General features: G+C 49.9%; 1 protein-coding gene across 2 annotated transcripts; it reads right to left on the bottom strand.

Annotated features, from left to right (window-relative positions):
* Window positions 1-10,633: 10,633 nt before the first annotated feature.
* On the bottom strand, window positions 10,634-13,851 carry LOC125715894 (mitochondrial import receptor subunit TOM20 homolog). Of its 2 annotated transcripts, XM_048987936.1 has the most exons (6): window positions 13,728-13,851; window positions 13,497-13,653; window positions 12,704-12,750; window positions 12,427-12,508; window positions 11,721-11,863; window positions 10,634-11,395 (listed from the first exon to the last, which is right to left on the bottom strand). In XM_048987936.1, exons 1-6 carry the CDS (start codon window positions 13,803-13,805, stop codon window positions 11,351-11,353), a joined length of 552 nt encoding a protein of 183 aa, XP_048843893.1. In that variant the 5' UTR covers window positions 13,806-13,851; the 3' UTR covers window positions 10,634-11,350. The 2 variants fall into 2 exon arrangements, with proteins under 2 accessions (XP_048843893.1, XP_048843894.1); XM_048987937.1 differs by having other exon boundaries at window positions 13,497-13,784.
* Window positions 13,852-14,356: the final 505 nt, after the last annotated feature.

Raw genomic sequence — 14,356 nt, 5'->3', positions numbered from 1 at the left:
TCTATCAAAACTTTAAACTATTATGACATTTATATCAGCTGCCTTCTAACAACCAAAATAACCTACAGTATCTATCTATCTGCCTACCCCTTATCAGGGAATTGGGGGGCGGGGGGGGGGGGCTGGAGCCCATCCCAGGCAGCACAGGGTACAGGGCTGGGGTACATCGTGGACAGGATGCCAGTGCATTACAGGACACATGCAGACTCACACAATAAGGGCAATTTAGGGATTTCAGTCAGTCTATGGACAACAGGAGAAAACACACATGACACAGGGAGAAGGTGCAAGCTGTACACAGACAGAGTGGGGGATTAAACCCCCAACCCTGGAGGTGAGGCACGGCGCCACCCACAGGAATTCTCATTTAATTAAAAATTCATTCATTTAAAAGATATGTTTTTTTGTCTAGTACATGTACATAAGCAGGATGTATCATATATAATGACAGCTGTTAAAAAAACTGATTCTCACCAAAACCTTGTTGAAACACATAAGAATGTTGCCATTATTTATTTAAAAAACAAACAGGAATTAATTAATTCAATTCATTCTTAATTCACAATTCATTCTCCATCACAAAGGCATTGACTGTATTAAGAATCATTTGTTTTTGAAATGGGGATATTTTACTATGGGGTGGCATGGTAGTGCAGTGGTTAGCACTGTTGCCTCACACCTCTGGGACCTGGGTTCGAGTCTCCGACTGGGTTACATGTGTGTGGAGTTTGCATGTTCTCCCCATGTCGTCGTGGGGTCTCCTCCTTGTACTCCGGTTTCCCCCCACAGTCCAAAAACATGCTGAGACTAATTGGAGTTGCTAAATTGCCCATAGATGTGCATGTGTGAGTGAATGGTGTGTGAGTGTGCCCTGCGATGGGCTGGCCCCCCATCCTGGGTTGTTCCCTGCCTCATGCCCATTGCTTCCAGGATAGGCTCCGGACCCCCCTGTGACCCAGTAGGATAAGCGGTTTGGAAAATGGATGGATATTTTACTAGAAATTACATTGAAAAATAAAGAGTGCACACGGAGATCGCTTTCCTTTTTCCGGGCTCCTCTCTGCACAAAACTGTCAGGTCGCTCAACATCAGAGCCCAAACCTCCATCCTCATTACCTTAAAATGTTCATTTAAAAAATGGATGCCATTCCGAAAGATTAACAAATGGTGTCAGAAACTCCAGGAGAACACTGCTTATGAGGGAGGTACTGATGACACCCCCCCCCCGGTCAGGGTTAACTGGGACCAGTAGCTCAGACTGCATTGGAGACACTGGTGAAATCCTTTCGGATTGGGGTGAGGGGTGAGATAGAATGGATAGAGGCGGAACATTCTGGGTCACGGGGAAATTAAATTAAATGCCTGGCTGAGGATTAAGGGACAGAAAAGCGTTATCAGCGGCAGGTCACCAGGCCATCTCTGAGCTCTGATCTCGAGTCCTTCCACGTTCTCTGATATTCCATCTGTTAGCGCAGCTTTCTGAGCTGAAATAGGTCCAGGCTCCTGCCAACTTTAAAGCTCCTCTTCCAGTTCTTTTACGGCCCAGTTTATCTCCTTGTTACCGGCGCCAGATTGCAGCTCCTCTCCTCCCCGCACGGAAAGTTCCAGACAGCCGACAAAGGCACGTGTCTGACGATGAAAAATGACATCTAAACACCCGCCCCTCTCCCACGCGGCCCTTTTGAAGATTGTCCCTTCATGTGCGCCATAGGCCGAGGCCTCAGATGGAGGGGATCGCCGCCGAGGGGGCGGGAAACCTGAGCCCCTTAAAAGGGCCCAAGTCCCTTTATCTGTTATAGCTCTCATTATGGAGCTCTGGAAAACTCTGGAGCTTCTCCTTAGGCCTCACCCCCACGTGGTACCCTGACTATAGGTCACACAGGTTATGGACGTTAGCCGCACCCCACAAATGTACACAAGACAGCCAGCTACCGTACACAGACACTAATGCTAATGCTAACACCAGCAAGTACCAGCACTATTGCCAATGCTAACACCAGCAAGTACCAGCACTATTGCCAATGCTAACACCAGCAAGTACCAGCACTATTGCTAATGCTAACGCCAACGCCAGTTAGTGCCAGGCTAATAGCTCACACTTTTGCCCTCCTCTCCCAGATTTCTGACTGCCATTTAGGCCCTGAAGTCAGTTGGACTGTACCTGCAGCACACAACACGGGTACATCATGCACTCCCAGTGCAGTGTCAGGATTTGAACCCACAACCCTGGAAGTCATCAAAATACCTGATGAACCTCGGGCTGGCTTGGGGTGTGAACTGCCTCCCGGGGTCCCAGCTTTGCCCTTTGGCCTCATTTAACCCAGCTGGCCCTCTGGCTAATGGGTGCCCTGGCAGTGTGCGACGTGGGCAGCTGGCAGTCGGGCCTGGTGCCAGGGTCTCCACTTTCCTGGCCTTTGCCTGCCCCAGAGTCCCAGCTCGCCTTCCCCAGCTCTATTTCTGGGGCCCCCGCTCGGGGGCACTGCTTCTGGGAAAAGGGGCTGATTTAGATCCCAAAAAACAGGTTCATTAGTGAAAGGGCTTGTTGCATGTGACATCCTCTCTCCCTGGGATGGGCAGTGGGGTGGGGAGGGCATCATCCCAGTGTACCCCAGCTGTAAGTCACACAGATCGTGGATGTTAATCATACCCCACAAATGGACACAGAACAGTCAGCTAGTACCAGTACTAATGCTAATGCTAACACCAGTTAGTACCAGCACTAAGACTAATAGTAATGCAAGCTAGTGCCAGGCTAATGTTGCAGCCCTTTCATACCAGGTGTTAGTATGAAGCCTCGAACCTGAGGCTTGATCCCAGCGAAAGTCCTGCTGTTGAACCATGAATACACCTACATCGCTGTAGTGAAAAAATCCACCTGCATAACTGAGCCGAAATGACAAAGTCCTTTGGATAAAAGCATCTGTTTGGCAGCTGAAACTCGAATGTAATGTGAACCCTTGGCTGTCCCCCGACCAGGGGATGAGGACAGACGTACGACAGAACCAGGATGTCGTCTCCTGGCTCGGGAAGCCTTCTCAGAATCTCAACGGACCTGAGTGAAGGTCATTTACACGTGTCTGCGCTGAGGGCTGCAGCGAGGCCTAGTTGGAACAGCCGGGGTCCAAGTCCGACGGAGACTCATCCTGTATCTCTGTTTTACCTTTTCTTACTTCTTCTGACATGTTCCGGAAATGTACGAGAAATTCAAAGTAAGGTAAAAGGCCGGTCAGGCAGGTGGGAGAGACAGAGAGAGGGAAAGAAAGAGAGGGAGAGGGAGGAGAGAAATAAAGAGAGAAGGAGAGAGACACAGTGGGAGACAGAGGCCACTGGAGGAGCTGACAGATGTTTCTGCCTCTGGAGGTGTGTGGGCAGCTTTTACTGATGCCCAGAAAACGGGACCCCTCAGGGTGGGCGTGGGCGCAGGTCCCCAGAAGGTGGCGCTGTGTTATAAGGCAGGATGGGGTGGGGGCTTTTGGAAGCCTTTGGAAGGGCGGTTGTCACATTCAGTGATCACACAGAGCGACCGGCTAGGCAGGAGGGAAGACGGGGGAGGGACAATCACACCTCCCGCCCCCCCAAAGGACGACACGCGTAGATCAAACGGTAACATTCACTCCAGCCAAAGGGAAAACGGCTCAGAATCCGGAAGAGAGCAGAGCTTCTCAGGCAATCATGTCGACGCCTTGGCACAGCCAAGCGCAAAGCCGGATTCTGCCGAACGTGAAGTCGGGTGCACGGAAAATGGCCGAACTCTGAACGCCGGCTCCAGCAAGGGAGAGATGGGAACATACAGGCCAAGCTTTTCCAGACGAGATGGATGGATGTTTGTCTCCGAGGAAATGCAAGTCTGCTTCCCCAGTTTCCAGCCTCGTGTTCCAGGAAACGTGCCGTGTTTTTGACTCAAACTGTTTTCCCTCTCTGACTGAGTCTGCTCCATCGGTAACCCCCATCCCGGCAGCTCTGCCAAAAGATAATTCTGTACAGTATTTCCTCCATGACAAACAGCCGCCCTCCGCCGGGGGCCCCGTTCCCACCGGCTCCCCCCTTTCAGACGGGGCCCCCGGTGACAGGCCCTGCATTCATCTGTTTATAATCCACCATTCAGAGGGTTCTGCTCGGCCGGGTCCGGAAGCCCGGCCTCTGCGGGGCTGCTGAGGGAAGGGGGGCGGCGCCGGGATGGGGGGCAGTATGAGCGAGCCGGGCCATGCAAGGTCCCAGTCAAGAGGAGTGGCTGATCCGGTAGAAAGGGGCGGGACCACGGCGATGTCGCACGAGAAAGGCGCTATAGGACTGGAGCTGTGCACCTGACGTGCTTGTTTACGTCTCTCGCTATGAACACGGGGCCAAAAAGGAAAGAAAAACAGCACCTTGGAAATAGAGAGGACCACAGCCACCCCCCCGGTCGGCCTATGGCAGCGTGTGATTGGCCCCGCCTTCACATAACATTTAGGCCCAAAATCCAGGCACCTAGCTTTACATTTCAGCTAAAAAATCTCTCCCCCCCCCCCACACACACACAGAAACTCTCTACAGAGCCACATTCTTCCCCTTCACTCCCGGCCTGCTAAATCACACGATGACACAGCACAAAAAATAAACATGCAAACAGCCCCTTGTCACTGTCATCGTCGCCGCCCGCTTCCTGACACTTTAGCGGTGACGGACAGGGAGGCTCTCTTCCGTCTGAGCTGCCCAAAAGCTGACCTTGCAGGAACAACCACCGTCTGCTGGATGCACGCGGACGTCAAGCTTTATGGAGATGCTCGGCGGGGGGGGCATGGGGGGGGGGGATCACTTTGCACTCATTTACATCCCTAAAGAGTAAAGAATAAAACAATAAAATGAATCTCTGCATAGTGCTTGTTTAGATCTTGCTCTAAGTGAGACGGCAGGCATCCTACCAGCACGTCCTATTCCTGTCTGTCAGACGCTTGCAGAGATAACCCCCTCCCGTCCCCCCAGGCTGCGGCGATGGGGGAGCGATAGCAGGAGAGGCAGGCCCGGACAGGGAGAGGCCGCACACGACGCCTCCAGGGAGTGCAAACACAGAGGGGGCAAACATACGGGGCAACTCCCGGAAGTGAGTAGGCTGAAGCACTGGCCACGTACCCCGTGGGTAGGATTGGGATTCAGGGGAGGGGGAATGGGGACATGCCCATGTTTCTGTCCTCAGACGTTAGAAGGAAAATGGGTCACCGACATGATGGTTAGCAGCCGGGGCGTGCAGATGCTGTATTTTTAGAGCGTGCCTGAGAGTTTCAGAGATGAATGACACACGGCTTCGAGGCGCTCGCGTAATTAAATCCCGGCGCAGCTGCGATTATTATCACCGGCTTCACTCCAGCACGTTCCGGGCCCCGTGGCCCTGCCGTGCTTTTCCAGGGAGCACCGGGTGAGAGAGAGAGAGAGCGAGAGAGAGAGAGAGACCACAGCTATCTGTCCATCTTTTGGCCCAGAATAGCCAAAGCCGGAGCGACTTTTCCTCTTAGACAGGATGACATGATATTTCGGCACACGGCTAAAAGGTCCCTGACAGACAGAGCCCCCCTCCGCCCCCCCGCAGACTGGCCCACATGTGGAGTGGCAGCAAATTAACGAATCTGTCATCCCAGGCCCACCTGTAGGGGTCACTACATTGAAGGGACAGTGCATCTCCCATTGAGAGCCTGGGTGCAGACGTGGCCTCTTCGGGACACATCCTGACTGTTGAGGCCGATCCAGCAGAATCTTTCACACCTGCAAGCTCCTAACAATGACATGTCCAGCAGGGCCCAAAGCCCTGGGACTCTCTTTGTCTCTCAAACTCAAGGATTTCTGAACGGCCCCCTTACAAGCATTCTAATATGGGAGTTTAACAGTGGGGACTTTGCAGGGTGGCCGCACAGAAAATGAAAGAAAAACAGGAGTTGTTTACAGTCTGTGGCGTTCAGGGCTGACGCAGAGGTTTTCCCGAGTCACCCAAAAACAGCGGTTTCAGATTCCGCGCTCCAGGAATCCGCTCCAGGGCAAAGAATCTCGAGTATATCGCGTTTTTCCCTGGGTTTTGAGTTTAGGCCGAACGCCGTGCAGGGAGCCGTGATCGGGCCGGGAGTGGAGATCCGTCCAAAGTTCTGTTGCTTGGAGGCGTAACCATGGTGCTGAAAGCCAGCGCTGGACATTCCTGACAGGTTACCACGGTAGCGAGCGGGGATGGCAGGGGCTGCTTTATGGAAAGGGCCTAATCGCTTACAGGCCCGGAAGGGGGGGGACTGACCCACACAGTCAGTTTCCAGTACGCTACTTTTTCCCCTTGTTTGTGTGTTTCCTTGCGCTCCATCCCCTGGCCCCTACTGTAAAAGGTGAGCCCCGTTGTCCATCTCCCTGCCGTCACCAGAGAGCCTTGATGGGTCTGAGCGGCGACCGTCTGCCTGGTGCAGCAGCTACCCCTGCTGGCCGGATGTCTGCATTGCACACTCGGCTGTTCTTGCAGGTTTGTGAGCACAGGGGAGCCCACCAGCTTGTCTGCATTCAGGTTGTTATTTCTTCGGTGCGAATGCAGATTATGCCATTTATGAGCACCAGGGGCCTCTCTTTCCATCTTTCCATCCTTCGATGTTTCCATCAAGCCACGACCCCCCCCCCCCCCCCCCCACCTTGATGGCTGTCAGAGCACAGGTGCAACAGGGTCCCTCAGAGGTGTGCAGTGAAGGTGCAGGTCTCCAAAGAAACATTAATATCAGTCACTGCCTAGCAGAAGGTAGCATCTCATGATTGTTCCATTCACCGGCCACTAGGAGGCGCAATAATGCACCCTGGCCACCTGGAATGGCCTGCGGTGACCCCCCCGTGAGAGCGTCTCGGTGCACGGCAGCTGCGCCGGGGGAGGGTGAGCGAGTGCAGTGGGACAGGGCCGGCTATTTATCAGGCAAACAGGGCGGCCACACAGCACTGTGGGGGGGGCGGCTGGCTGGGGCCTCCCCTCCCCCGCAACCCTTTCCTGGAGGCAAAGCAAGCAGTGGATAGTGGCCAACACCCCCCTCAGCCTACACACAGTGCTGCTCTTTATCCTTTCATTTCCTCCCCCTCCACAGCTTTGAAGGCTCCCAGTAACACTCCTTTCCAACACTGCCCCCCTCCCCAGGTCTCCTCAAAAACAAATCACATCTACAAATGAATTTATATACAGTAAGTGTGTGTTTGTACGTATATATAGGGGCTGCGGTCCATGGAAACACACCACCCCCCCCCCCCACCAACACGTCCTCCTGGCCCCCCGGCTCCGCTTTCCTTGCCTTTTATTCCCGTTGTAAAGAGGCGGTTCTCAGCTGCGCTCACCCGCCAAGCCCGTGAAAAACAGCTGCAGACTGAGATAAAAATAATTAGACCTCTATCTGTCTTACAAAGGGGACGTTTCGGCTTGCATGGCTCAGGGAGGGACGGCCGGACCCATCGGCACAAAAAGCCCTTATTCACCCAGCGCCAGACACACACACACACACACACACACACACACACACACACACACACACACTCTGTCCCTGCCTGTGAGGATTCCCTCGTGGAGATCCCAGGCCTGGAGTCGCTCTTGTTTTCCTGATGCATCTCTGTCTTCCAAACTCCACTGGTGAAGTCGTTCGTTTGCAAAAGAACTCATCCCCCCCCCCCCCCCCCCCCCATCCCACCCCTTGCCCAGCGGGTCAGAGGAATTAAACATATGTAACATCAGAGCCGCAGATGTGGTGAGACGAGTCGAATCTGAGGCCATGACTGGGACCCATTTAGGGGTGGGAGGCCAGAACGAGTCCAATAATTGAGAGAGGGGGTAGAATTCAGGTCCAGGGGACGATTTAACATGGAGGAGTTTCTCTAGGTGCCTGCACAAAGAGAAAATCCCATCAGTTCCTGCCTTTCTATTTCTGACTTTTGCAGATAGTATTAGGCTAATCTTTATAACGAACTTGCCTAAAATAGCCCCCCCCCCAGTTAATTAACACAGAGGCACACTGACCCAGAGTCCTCACTGACTCACACGCCCAGCATCCAGAGGTCTCCCAAAAACATGCTGTACACAGCCACGTGTGGGTTGCATGTCATATGTCCCGTCTTGCGACAGTCATGTCACAGGGCGCATGGCATGCAGTGCACATGCAGCTGTTTACAGGGCGCATGAGACTCTGCAGCCACAATCCTCCGAACAGGGTCCTCCGAGCACTGGGCCCGGAGCTCCAGCAGCCAGCGGTGAGATCATTTCCGCTCTGGTTTGAAACGCAGCCCTACGTGGTTTTGACAAAAAAAAAGCACAAAAATGAGAGGGTGGGGGGAAAAAACAGTGAAAGAAAAGCTGTAAATGACAAAAACAAGTGATTAAACCTGTGTCTGCCACCACCTTCCCGGGGCCTCTAGTTCTCCAAGAGCAGGGAGTGGGGGGGGGTCATGTGGGCGGCTATGGAAAAACATCAGTCACTTCCAGGAATTTTCATTCCTGCCCCCCCCTGATTCTTAGTGGGTTTTTTTTTTTGAGGGAAGCCTTTGGCTGGCTCCCCCGCTCCTGTATGGACCACCCCCCCCCCTGGCAAAATGGAGGGGCGTCAGCTGCTAGAGGAGGAGGCCGGATGCCCCTCCCCATGCCGTGCAAACAGGCACATGTGGCCCAGAATTCCCTGCCAAAGATGACCAGAGCGGCTCACTATAATCAGCGTGTGGGCGATTATGTCAGCAGTTTCACTTAACGGTCTGGGTTCAATAAACAGTCTTGAAGCGCTGTAATGGACACGGGCGGGGATTATCCCGGGGACACCCCTGGGAGCGTGTATCTGTCAGGAATACATAAAGACCACATTCTCTTCACGCTCCAGTGTCGATACGGCCTTTAGCGGCCTTACAGGGAGTCCTATTCAAACACGAGTCGAGGCCTCCGCCCACTGAGCCCAAAGCTTGCGATCCGCTCGTCCACACCCATGCAGCACCACAGCCCTGGGTGTGGAAAGTTCCGGAGAAACAGCACCCATCCAGCGAGGACACTCAGCATCACCCGAGTTACTGTTCAGCCTTGGATTGATGGTCGCCGGCAAGACATGCTCTTAATGCAACTGCTCATATCTTCATACAGAATTAACTGTATTATTGTTCAAATAGGCAGCCCTGTTGCCTCATATCTCCAGTGTCAGAGGTTCGAACTGCACGACCTGCACGCGGTTCAAAGACAGTGTTAGTTAAAACAGGCTTCTCTAAACCACCCATAACGTGTCATAATAATGTTGAGGGGTATGTCCTGCTGTAGACCAACATCTGCCCCAAGATTCCCCTGGGGCAGCCCTAACCCTAACCCTAAAATATTAGAAGATAGCTTATGTCTATCTACAGCAAGGTCTGATTAGCTGTTTCTCAGTACATTCTCTGTGCGAGCTTAAACATTTTTGTCTCTGTCCCATATCCCAAAAAAGTATTAAGGTATTTTAAAAAATATATCCCCTGAACACCTGACAGAGATTTTGACTGAAGAATTCTGTATTACACTGGTGACCGAGGATTGCAACCCAAGAGCTCAGAACCCAGGCACGTGGGATGTATTCAAGGACGATACACAGGACTGGAGCCATACTGCCATCTGGTGGTCATATTATACCCTCCTCAATCCCCCAACACACAACTTCCCAATCGCTTTGAATTTTTAATTTAATTGTGCAGTGATCCATGCAGGTCACTTCGGCAAGCACAGTCCATTCATTAGGAGACAATCAGAGATAAAGCATATTAAGATTTTAATATTCTCCTCATGCCTTTAACAGTCAACCTTGGAAAAAAAATATATATATTCAGTTTCAAGCTATGTTAAGTTTAAAACCTACTCTGGCCACAGATCGCAAATGATCACAGAGATGAAGAAATTGAACAGTTCATAACTGAATAAGAAATGCAGGTCAAGGCAGGCAAACGGTTTTGACTTAGAATACCAATTTTGTATTGTCCTCTACTAAAAATTGAGAGCATCCCACTTTGCAACATAAGCCAAGATCACAGACATGGTCATATTCAAAGAACAGCACGTCACAGATCCAGTCATGTACCAGAGCTCCAAGATGATTGGGCGCATAACTCAGCAGAAAGTCAGAGGAAGCCAGCTTTGATTGAAGGCGAGACAACAGCAGTAAAGAGATAGAGACGTTCAATGCCAATACACAGTAAGGCGACTGCCTCCCAAAGAAACATGCGACTGAGCCTGGCCCCTTTAATCTAAGGAGGTTAACCGTGCACAGTGAATTCTGATGGATCAGGGGCTCAGAATATAAATAAATAACTATGTCTCAGGACACCAGCATGCAGAACATTCTCCAGCAGAAAGGTTATGTGTGTCTTTAAACAGCTAAAAAGTAGCAGTGGGCAAATGAATTATATTTTCTAGGGGTTCTCAAACCATGCCCCACAGTAAACCGAAGACCGCCATCTAGTGGGTTAAAAAAATACAGCGAATGGTTCATGAAGCTTCATTTGCCCATCACTACTTAAAAGCTCAATTAAAACTAGCTTTTTGCAGAAACCTTCAGAACAGAATTTAATCTAAGAGACAATGATTATAACCTAAGAGGAAGATTCATAACACACTACTAAAGAAAACATGGCAACAGAGCAGACAAAAGAACGACCCTCACCCTCACCAGTTTTACCAACATTTTACTATAATGATTGTGGGACAATTAAAACTGAGTGAATTCAGGAGTGAATTCAAGCACTTCATGTTGGGGGAAAAGGTGCTACCATTTCCAGGAGAATAACATTCATGGATTAAGGCCCAGGGACAACAAGGTAAACCAACCGTCTCATGTTTCACAAAAAACTACATAATGTCAGTGTTCAAATCAAGACAATGAAAGAGGAACAGCCACACTTAAAGTATTGTACAGAGATGATATTTCCCTTAGAAGCCAAAATTCTGCTAAAATGACACAAGGTAACATTGAACAAGCTGTGTACCATTTGAATATAGTGTATTAACTATACCTCCTTGTACTGCATGAAAACCACAGTGGGGGTGATTAAGGTTTTAGTATAAGGATTTATTCTGTAAGGTGTCACATTTGCTGCGCTCTCCATTTGTTTGAAATGGCTATAAAATTCAACAGTCCACAGCACCTTAAAATTGTAAAAAAAAAAAAAAACAGACTGACACATGACAGAGATGCTGGTAACAGAAGGTGGGATAGTTAGCTACCCAAATAGGAATAACCAGATGAGTGAGGGGGGTCCAAAACAACAATAAATAAAAACAGAACTGATCACGGCTGGAAAAATCCTCCGCTGGGATTCAGCTGTTGCCGTTTGTTGGGTGGGGGGTTATGGGTAGTTCAGCAGGGGGCGGGGCCAGCATACACACTTACTCGACATCATCTTCAGTCAGGCTCTGTGCACTGACGATACGCTGTGGATAGGAAGGAAGTCAGAACAGGGAATGCATACAGGGTCCTAGATTAAACACCCCCCCAATCACAGAAAGATTAACATTTTATCCCAGAAAAAACGTCGCTAAGAACCACAGAGGAACGGCCCTTAAATGCGGAATTTCTAGGTTTGCTTTTGCATTCTTGCTTGTCCCAGCAGCCATAGCAGACTGCGGGGGGGTTTTGAAGAATGCTCTTCCGAGGCTCTTAAACTTTAGGTCAACCTCTCTGACCATGTCCAAACCTGGCAGCCTAACGCCCAACCTGGACCAAACCTCGAACATCTGCCCTAGACTGGAGCCCCACCTGGCTGATGGTGGGCAGCTTGGTCAGCAGCATCTGGAACACTGGCGGTGGCAGGGTCTGTTGCAGAACCTGGAGCAGCTGCTGGGGCTGGCCACACACTGCGATGGCATTGGTCAAGTGATCCACCCCCTTCTCATAGTCACCTGGGGATTGGTCCAGAGGCCGTTAGTCAAAACTGCCACATTTCTCATTTAAAGATGTACACTCCCATTACCCTACGTATAGATACTCCAAGATCCAAGATGGTTCGGCTTACAATGTTTCGACTTTACGATGGTGCAATTGCAGTGCAATAGTCATTGTTGCATTTTGATTGGTTGCTGGGCTAGAGACATGCCGCACAATACTTTCGAGTGCTTAACAAAGCACTGTACATTTTTTTTCATGTTTAAGCAGATGTTCATTATAATTTTCAATTACCAGTATTTACTTTAGTAAATTTTGTAAATCTGACTAATTTAGAGTCAGGTTTACAGCATTCATATTCAACACAATATTTTGCACTTATGAGTTCATCAGAATGTAACACCATCATAAGTCGAAGAGCACCTGTATTCCTACTTGCAAGTGCGTCTAGCAAGACCTTTATCTTAGTTACCTAGTTCATAACACGGTAAAAACCATCATGTGCAAAACACTGCACCCAGTCTTGAGCGCTAGTGAGAAGCAGGAGCAGCCATTGGTCACCAGGGCGCACGCCTCTCACCCTGAGCTAGCAGCTCCTCTCCCAGCTGGATCTCCTCCAGGAAAAACTTCTGCACAGCCTCTGCGTCCTTCAGGTCAGGCAGCTGGAGCACAGCAGACAGCACACTGCGCTCAGCCATTTCTCAGGCACCCGATACAGCACGGAAAACACCCCCGAGGTCCTCAGCTATTTACAAACAATTACTGCAACCTCTGGTGTAAACACGCACGCAGTCAGGGTGAAACACTGTGAAATTAAAACCTCAACACATTAACAGGCACAGTGATTGATAACTTACCTTTGACAATCCAGCTTTTTCCCTTGCAGCCCTCTGCTTCTTCCGTCCTGTTAAGTGAAGACATCATACATTACAATCCCGCACAGTCTGTGAATAAGGATATGCACAGGCCTGGTGTGTGGTTCAGTGGGTTAGGGATGCCTGTGTCTTAGCGTTTTAATGGGGTGCCTTTCCTAATACCCTAGCGATGTCAAACAAATAGATTAAATACCGCAAACAAATAAAAATACAACACTGATCCTAATGCACACTAATATAGAGCCCTAAATAAGTAAAACTGGTAGCGGGTTTCTGACATAAAAAATGCCGTTACGTGATGAAGGTCAGGGTGATATGCATTTCAAGGTCAAGGCACCACACTTTCCTGACACATAAAATTGAAAATCGTGAAATCCAGCATCAAACAGACTAATAATTTAATGAGTGAAATTAATGAATAATCGAACAAACAACAGCTAAACAAACTTCATCTGCGGCACGCCTGTGAGGCACACTTTAATCCCTAGGCATAGCCTAGTTCCGCTACGGTGACGACACTTTTAGGAAGGGTTTTTACAGTTTGACTGTCCACCATGCAGAATTAGCCTATGCAGGTAGACAGCCGGACCAAAACAGGGTAAAGCATGGCTTAGCCCTAGTTCGTCTCATCTCCTCTTGCCAATACACAGTGCATGGCGCAATCGATCACTAATTTTTCATGTTATGGAATATTTAGGAGATCGACACGCAGGATCTTCAGGAATTTTTCCATTCTGTACTGCAGTTAGCGGATGGTGCAGAGGCCGACACTCACGCTCTCGCAGCCTGTTCTTGAAGTTGGGGTCACTCCGTCTTTTCCTATCAAAGTAAATGCAGTAGCCGACGAAGAGGGCCCCGCAAACCCCGGCGGCGATCGCGCTCGTCTTACTGCCCATCATAGCTCCGCAAACCACACGGCGCCTTCTACTGCGCTGACGATTCAAAATTGATAATTTAGAACGTAATCAGCATGAACTCATGACACCAAATCTTTAGGAAAACCTACCACGCGCGTAGAAATACCTAACATCCGGTAACGCTGCAGGAATTGTGCGTGTTTCCGTTTCCGTCGCGCACAGCACATGTAACATCCTTGTATTTTTTCATGTGGGCGTGTTCAAGGGCGGGAGACTTTAAATGCCAGTGTTCTGTCGAGTTGAGCTACTTTATCGAGTTAGGCCGTGGTGCTGATTAATACCCCTAGCCATAACCCCCCCAAAAACCCCTAAAACCTTTACCCTAACACCCAAAAGGTGGAACTGCATATGCGTAAAAAGGCTCGATAGGTAGCTCTACTCGTCAGAAGACCGGCTGAACTTTTTTTCTAATTTGCTTATCGGACATGACGGATCATTTATAAAACAACGTACATATAGAGCCAGAGGTATTTCATGATCAAAAATCAGCAACATATACAAAAATGTAATAACAGTACTCCTCACCTACCGACCTACCTGTTTAATGACCGCCAGGACTTGACCAGCCCTCCAACCAGTCGGAATTGTACGTGCAGGAGAACTTTGGTCGTGGAAACAACGGCGTTTCTATTCTGTTCTGTTTGCAATTATATCTGATTTATTTGTGTCAGCGAAGCGTTTGCAGTAATTCACCTTTAATTTGATACTGCCATATCCG

Source organism: Brienomyrus brachyistius, chromosome 20 (genome assembly GCF_023856365.1).
Source record: "Brienomyrus brachyistius isolate T26 chromosome 20, BBRACH_0.4, whole genome shotgun sequence".
Classification (NCBI taxonomy): Eukaryota; Metazoa; Chordata; class Actinopteri; order Osteoglossiformes; family Mormyridae; genus Brienomyrus; species Brienomyrus brachyistius.
This window is presented reverse-complemented; position numbering and strand designations above follow the sequence as displayed.

Excerpts from the sequence above, each read along its gene's own strand:
- LOC125715894 (XM_048987936.1), bottom strand. The coding sequence starts at position 13,805 with ATGTGCTGTGCGCGACGGAAACGGAAACACGCACAATTCCTGCAGCGT. Across the intron at positions 13,654-13,727 it reads TAGGTATTTCTACGCGCGTG|CGCAGTAGAAGGCGCCGTGT; the intron begins GTAGGTTTTCCT and ends TTGAATCGTCAG. Across the intron at positions 11,396-11,720 it reads AGCTGCCCACCATCAGCCAG|CGTATCGTCAGTGCACAGAG; the intron begins GTGGGGCTCCAG and ends TCCTATCCACAG.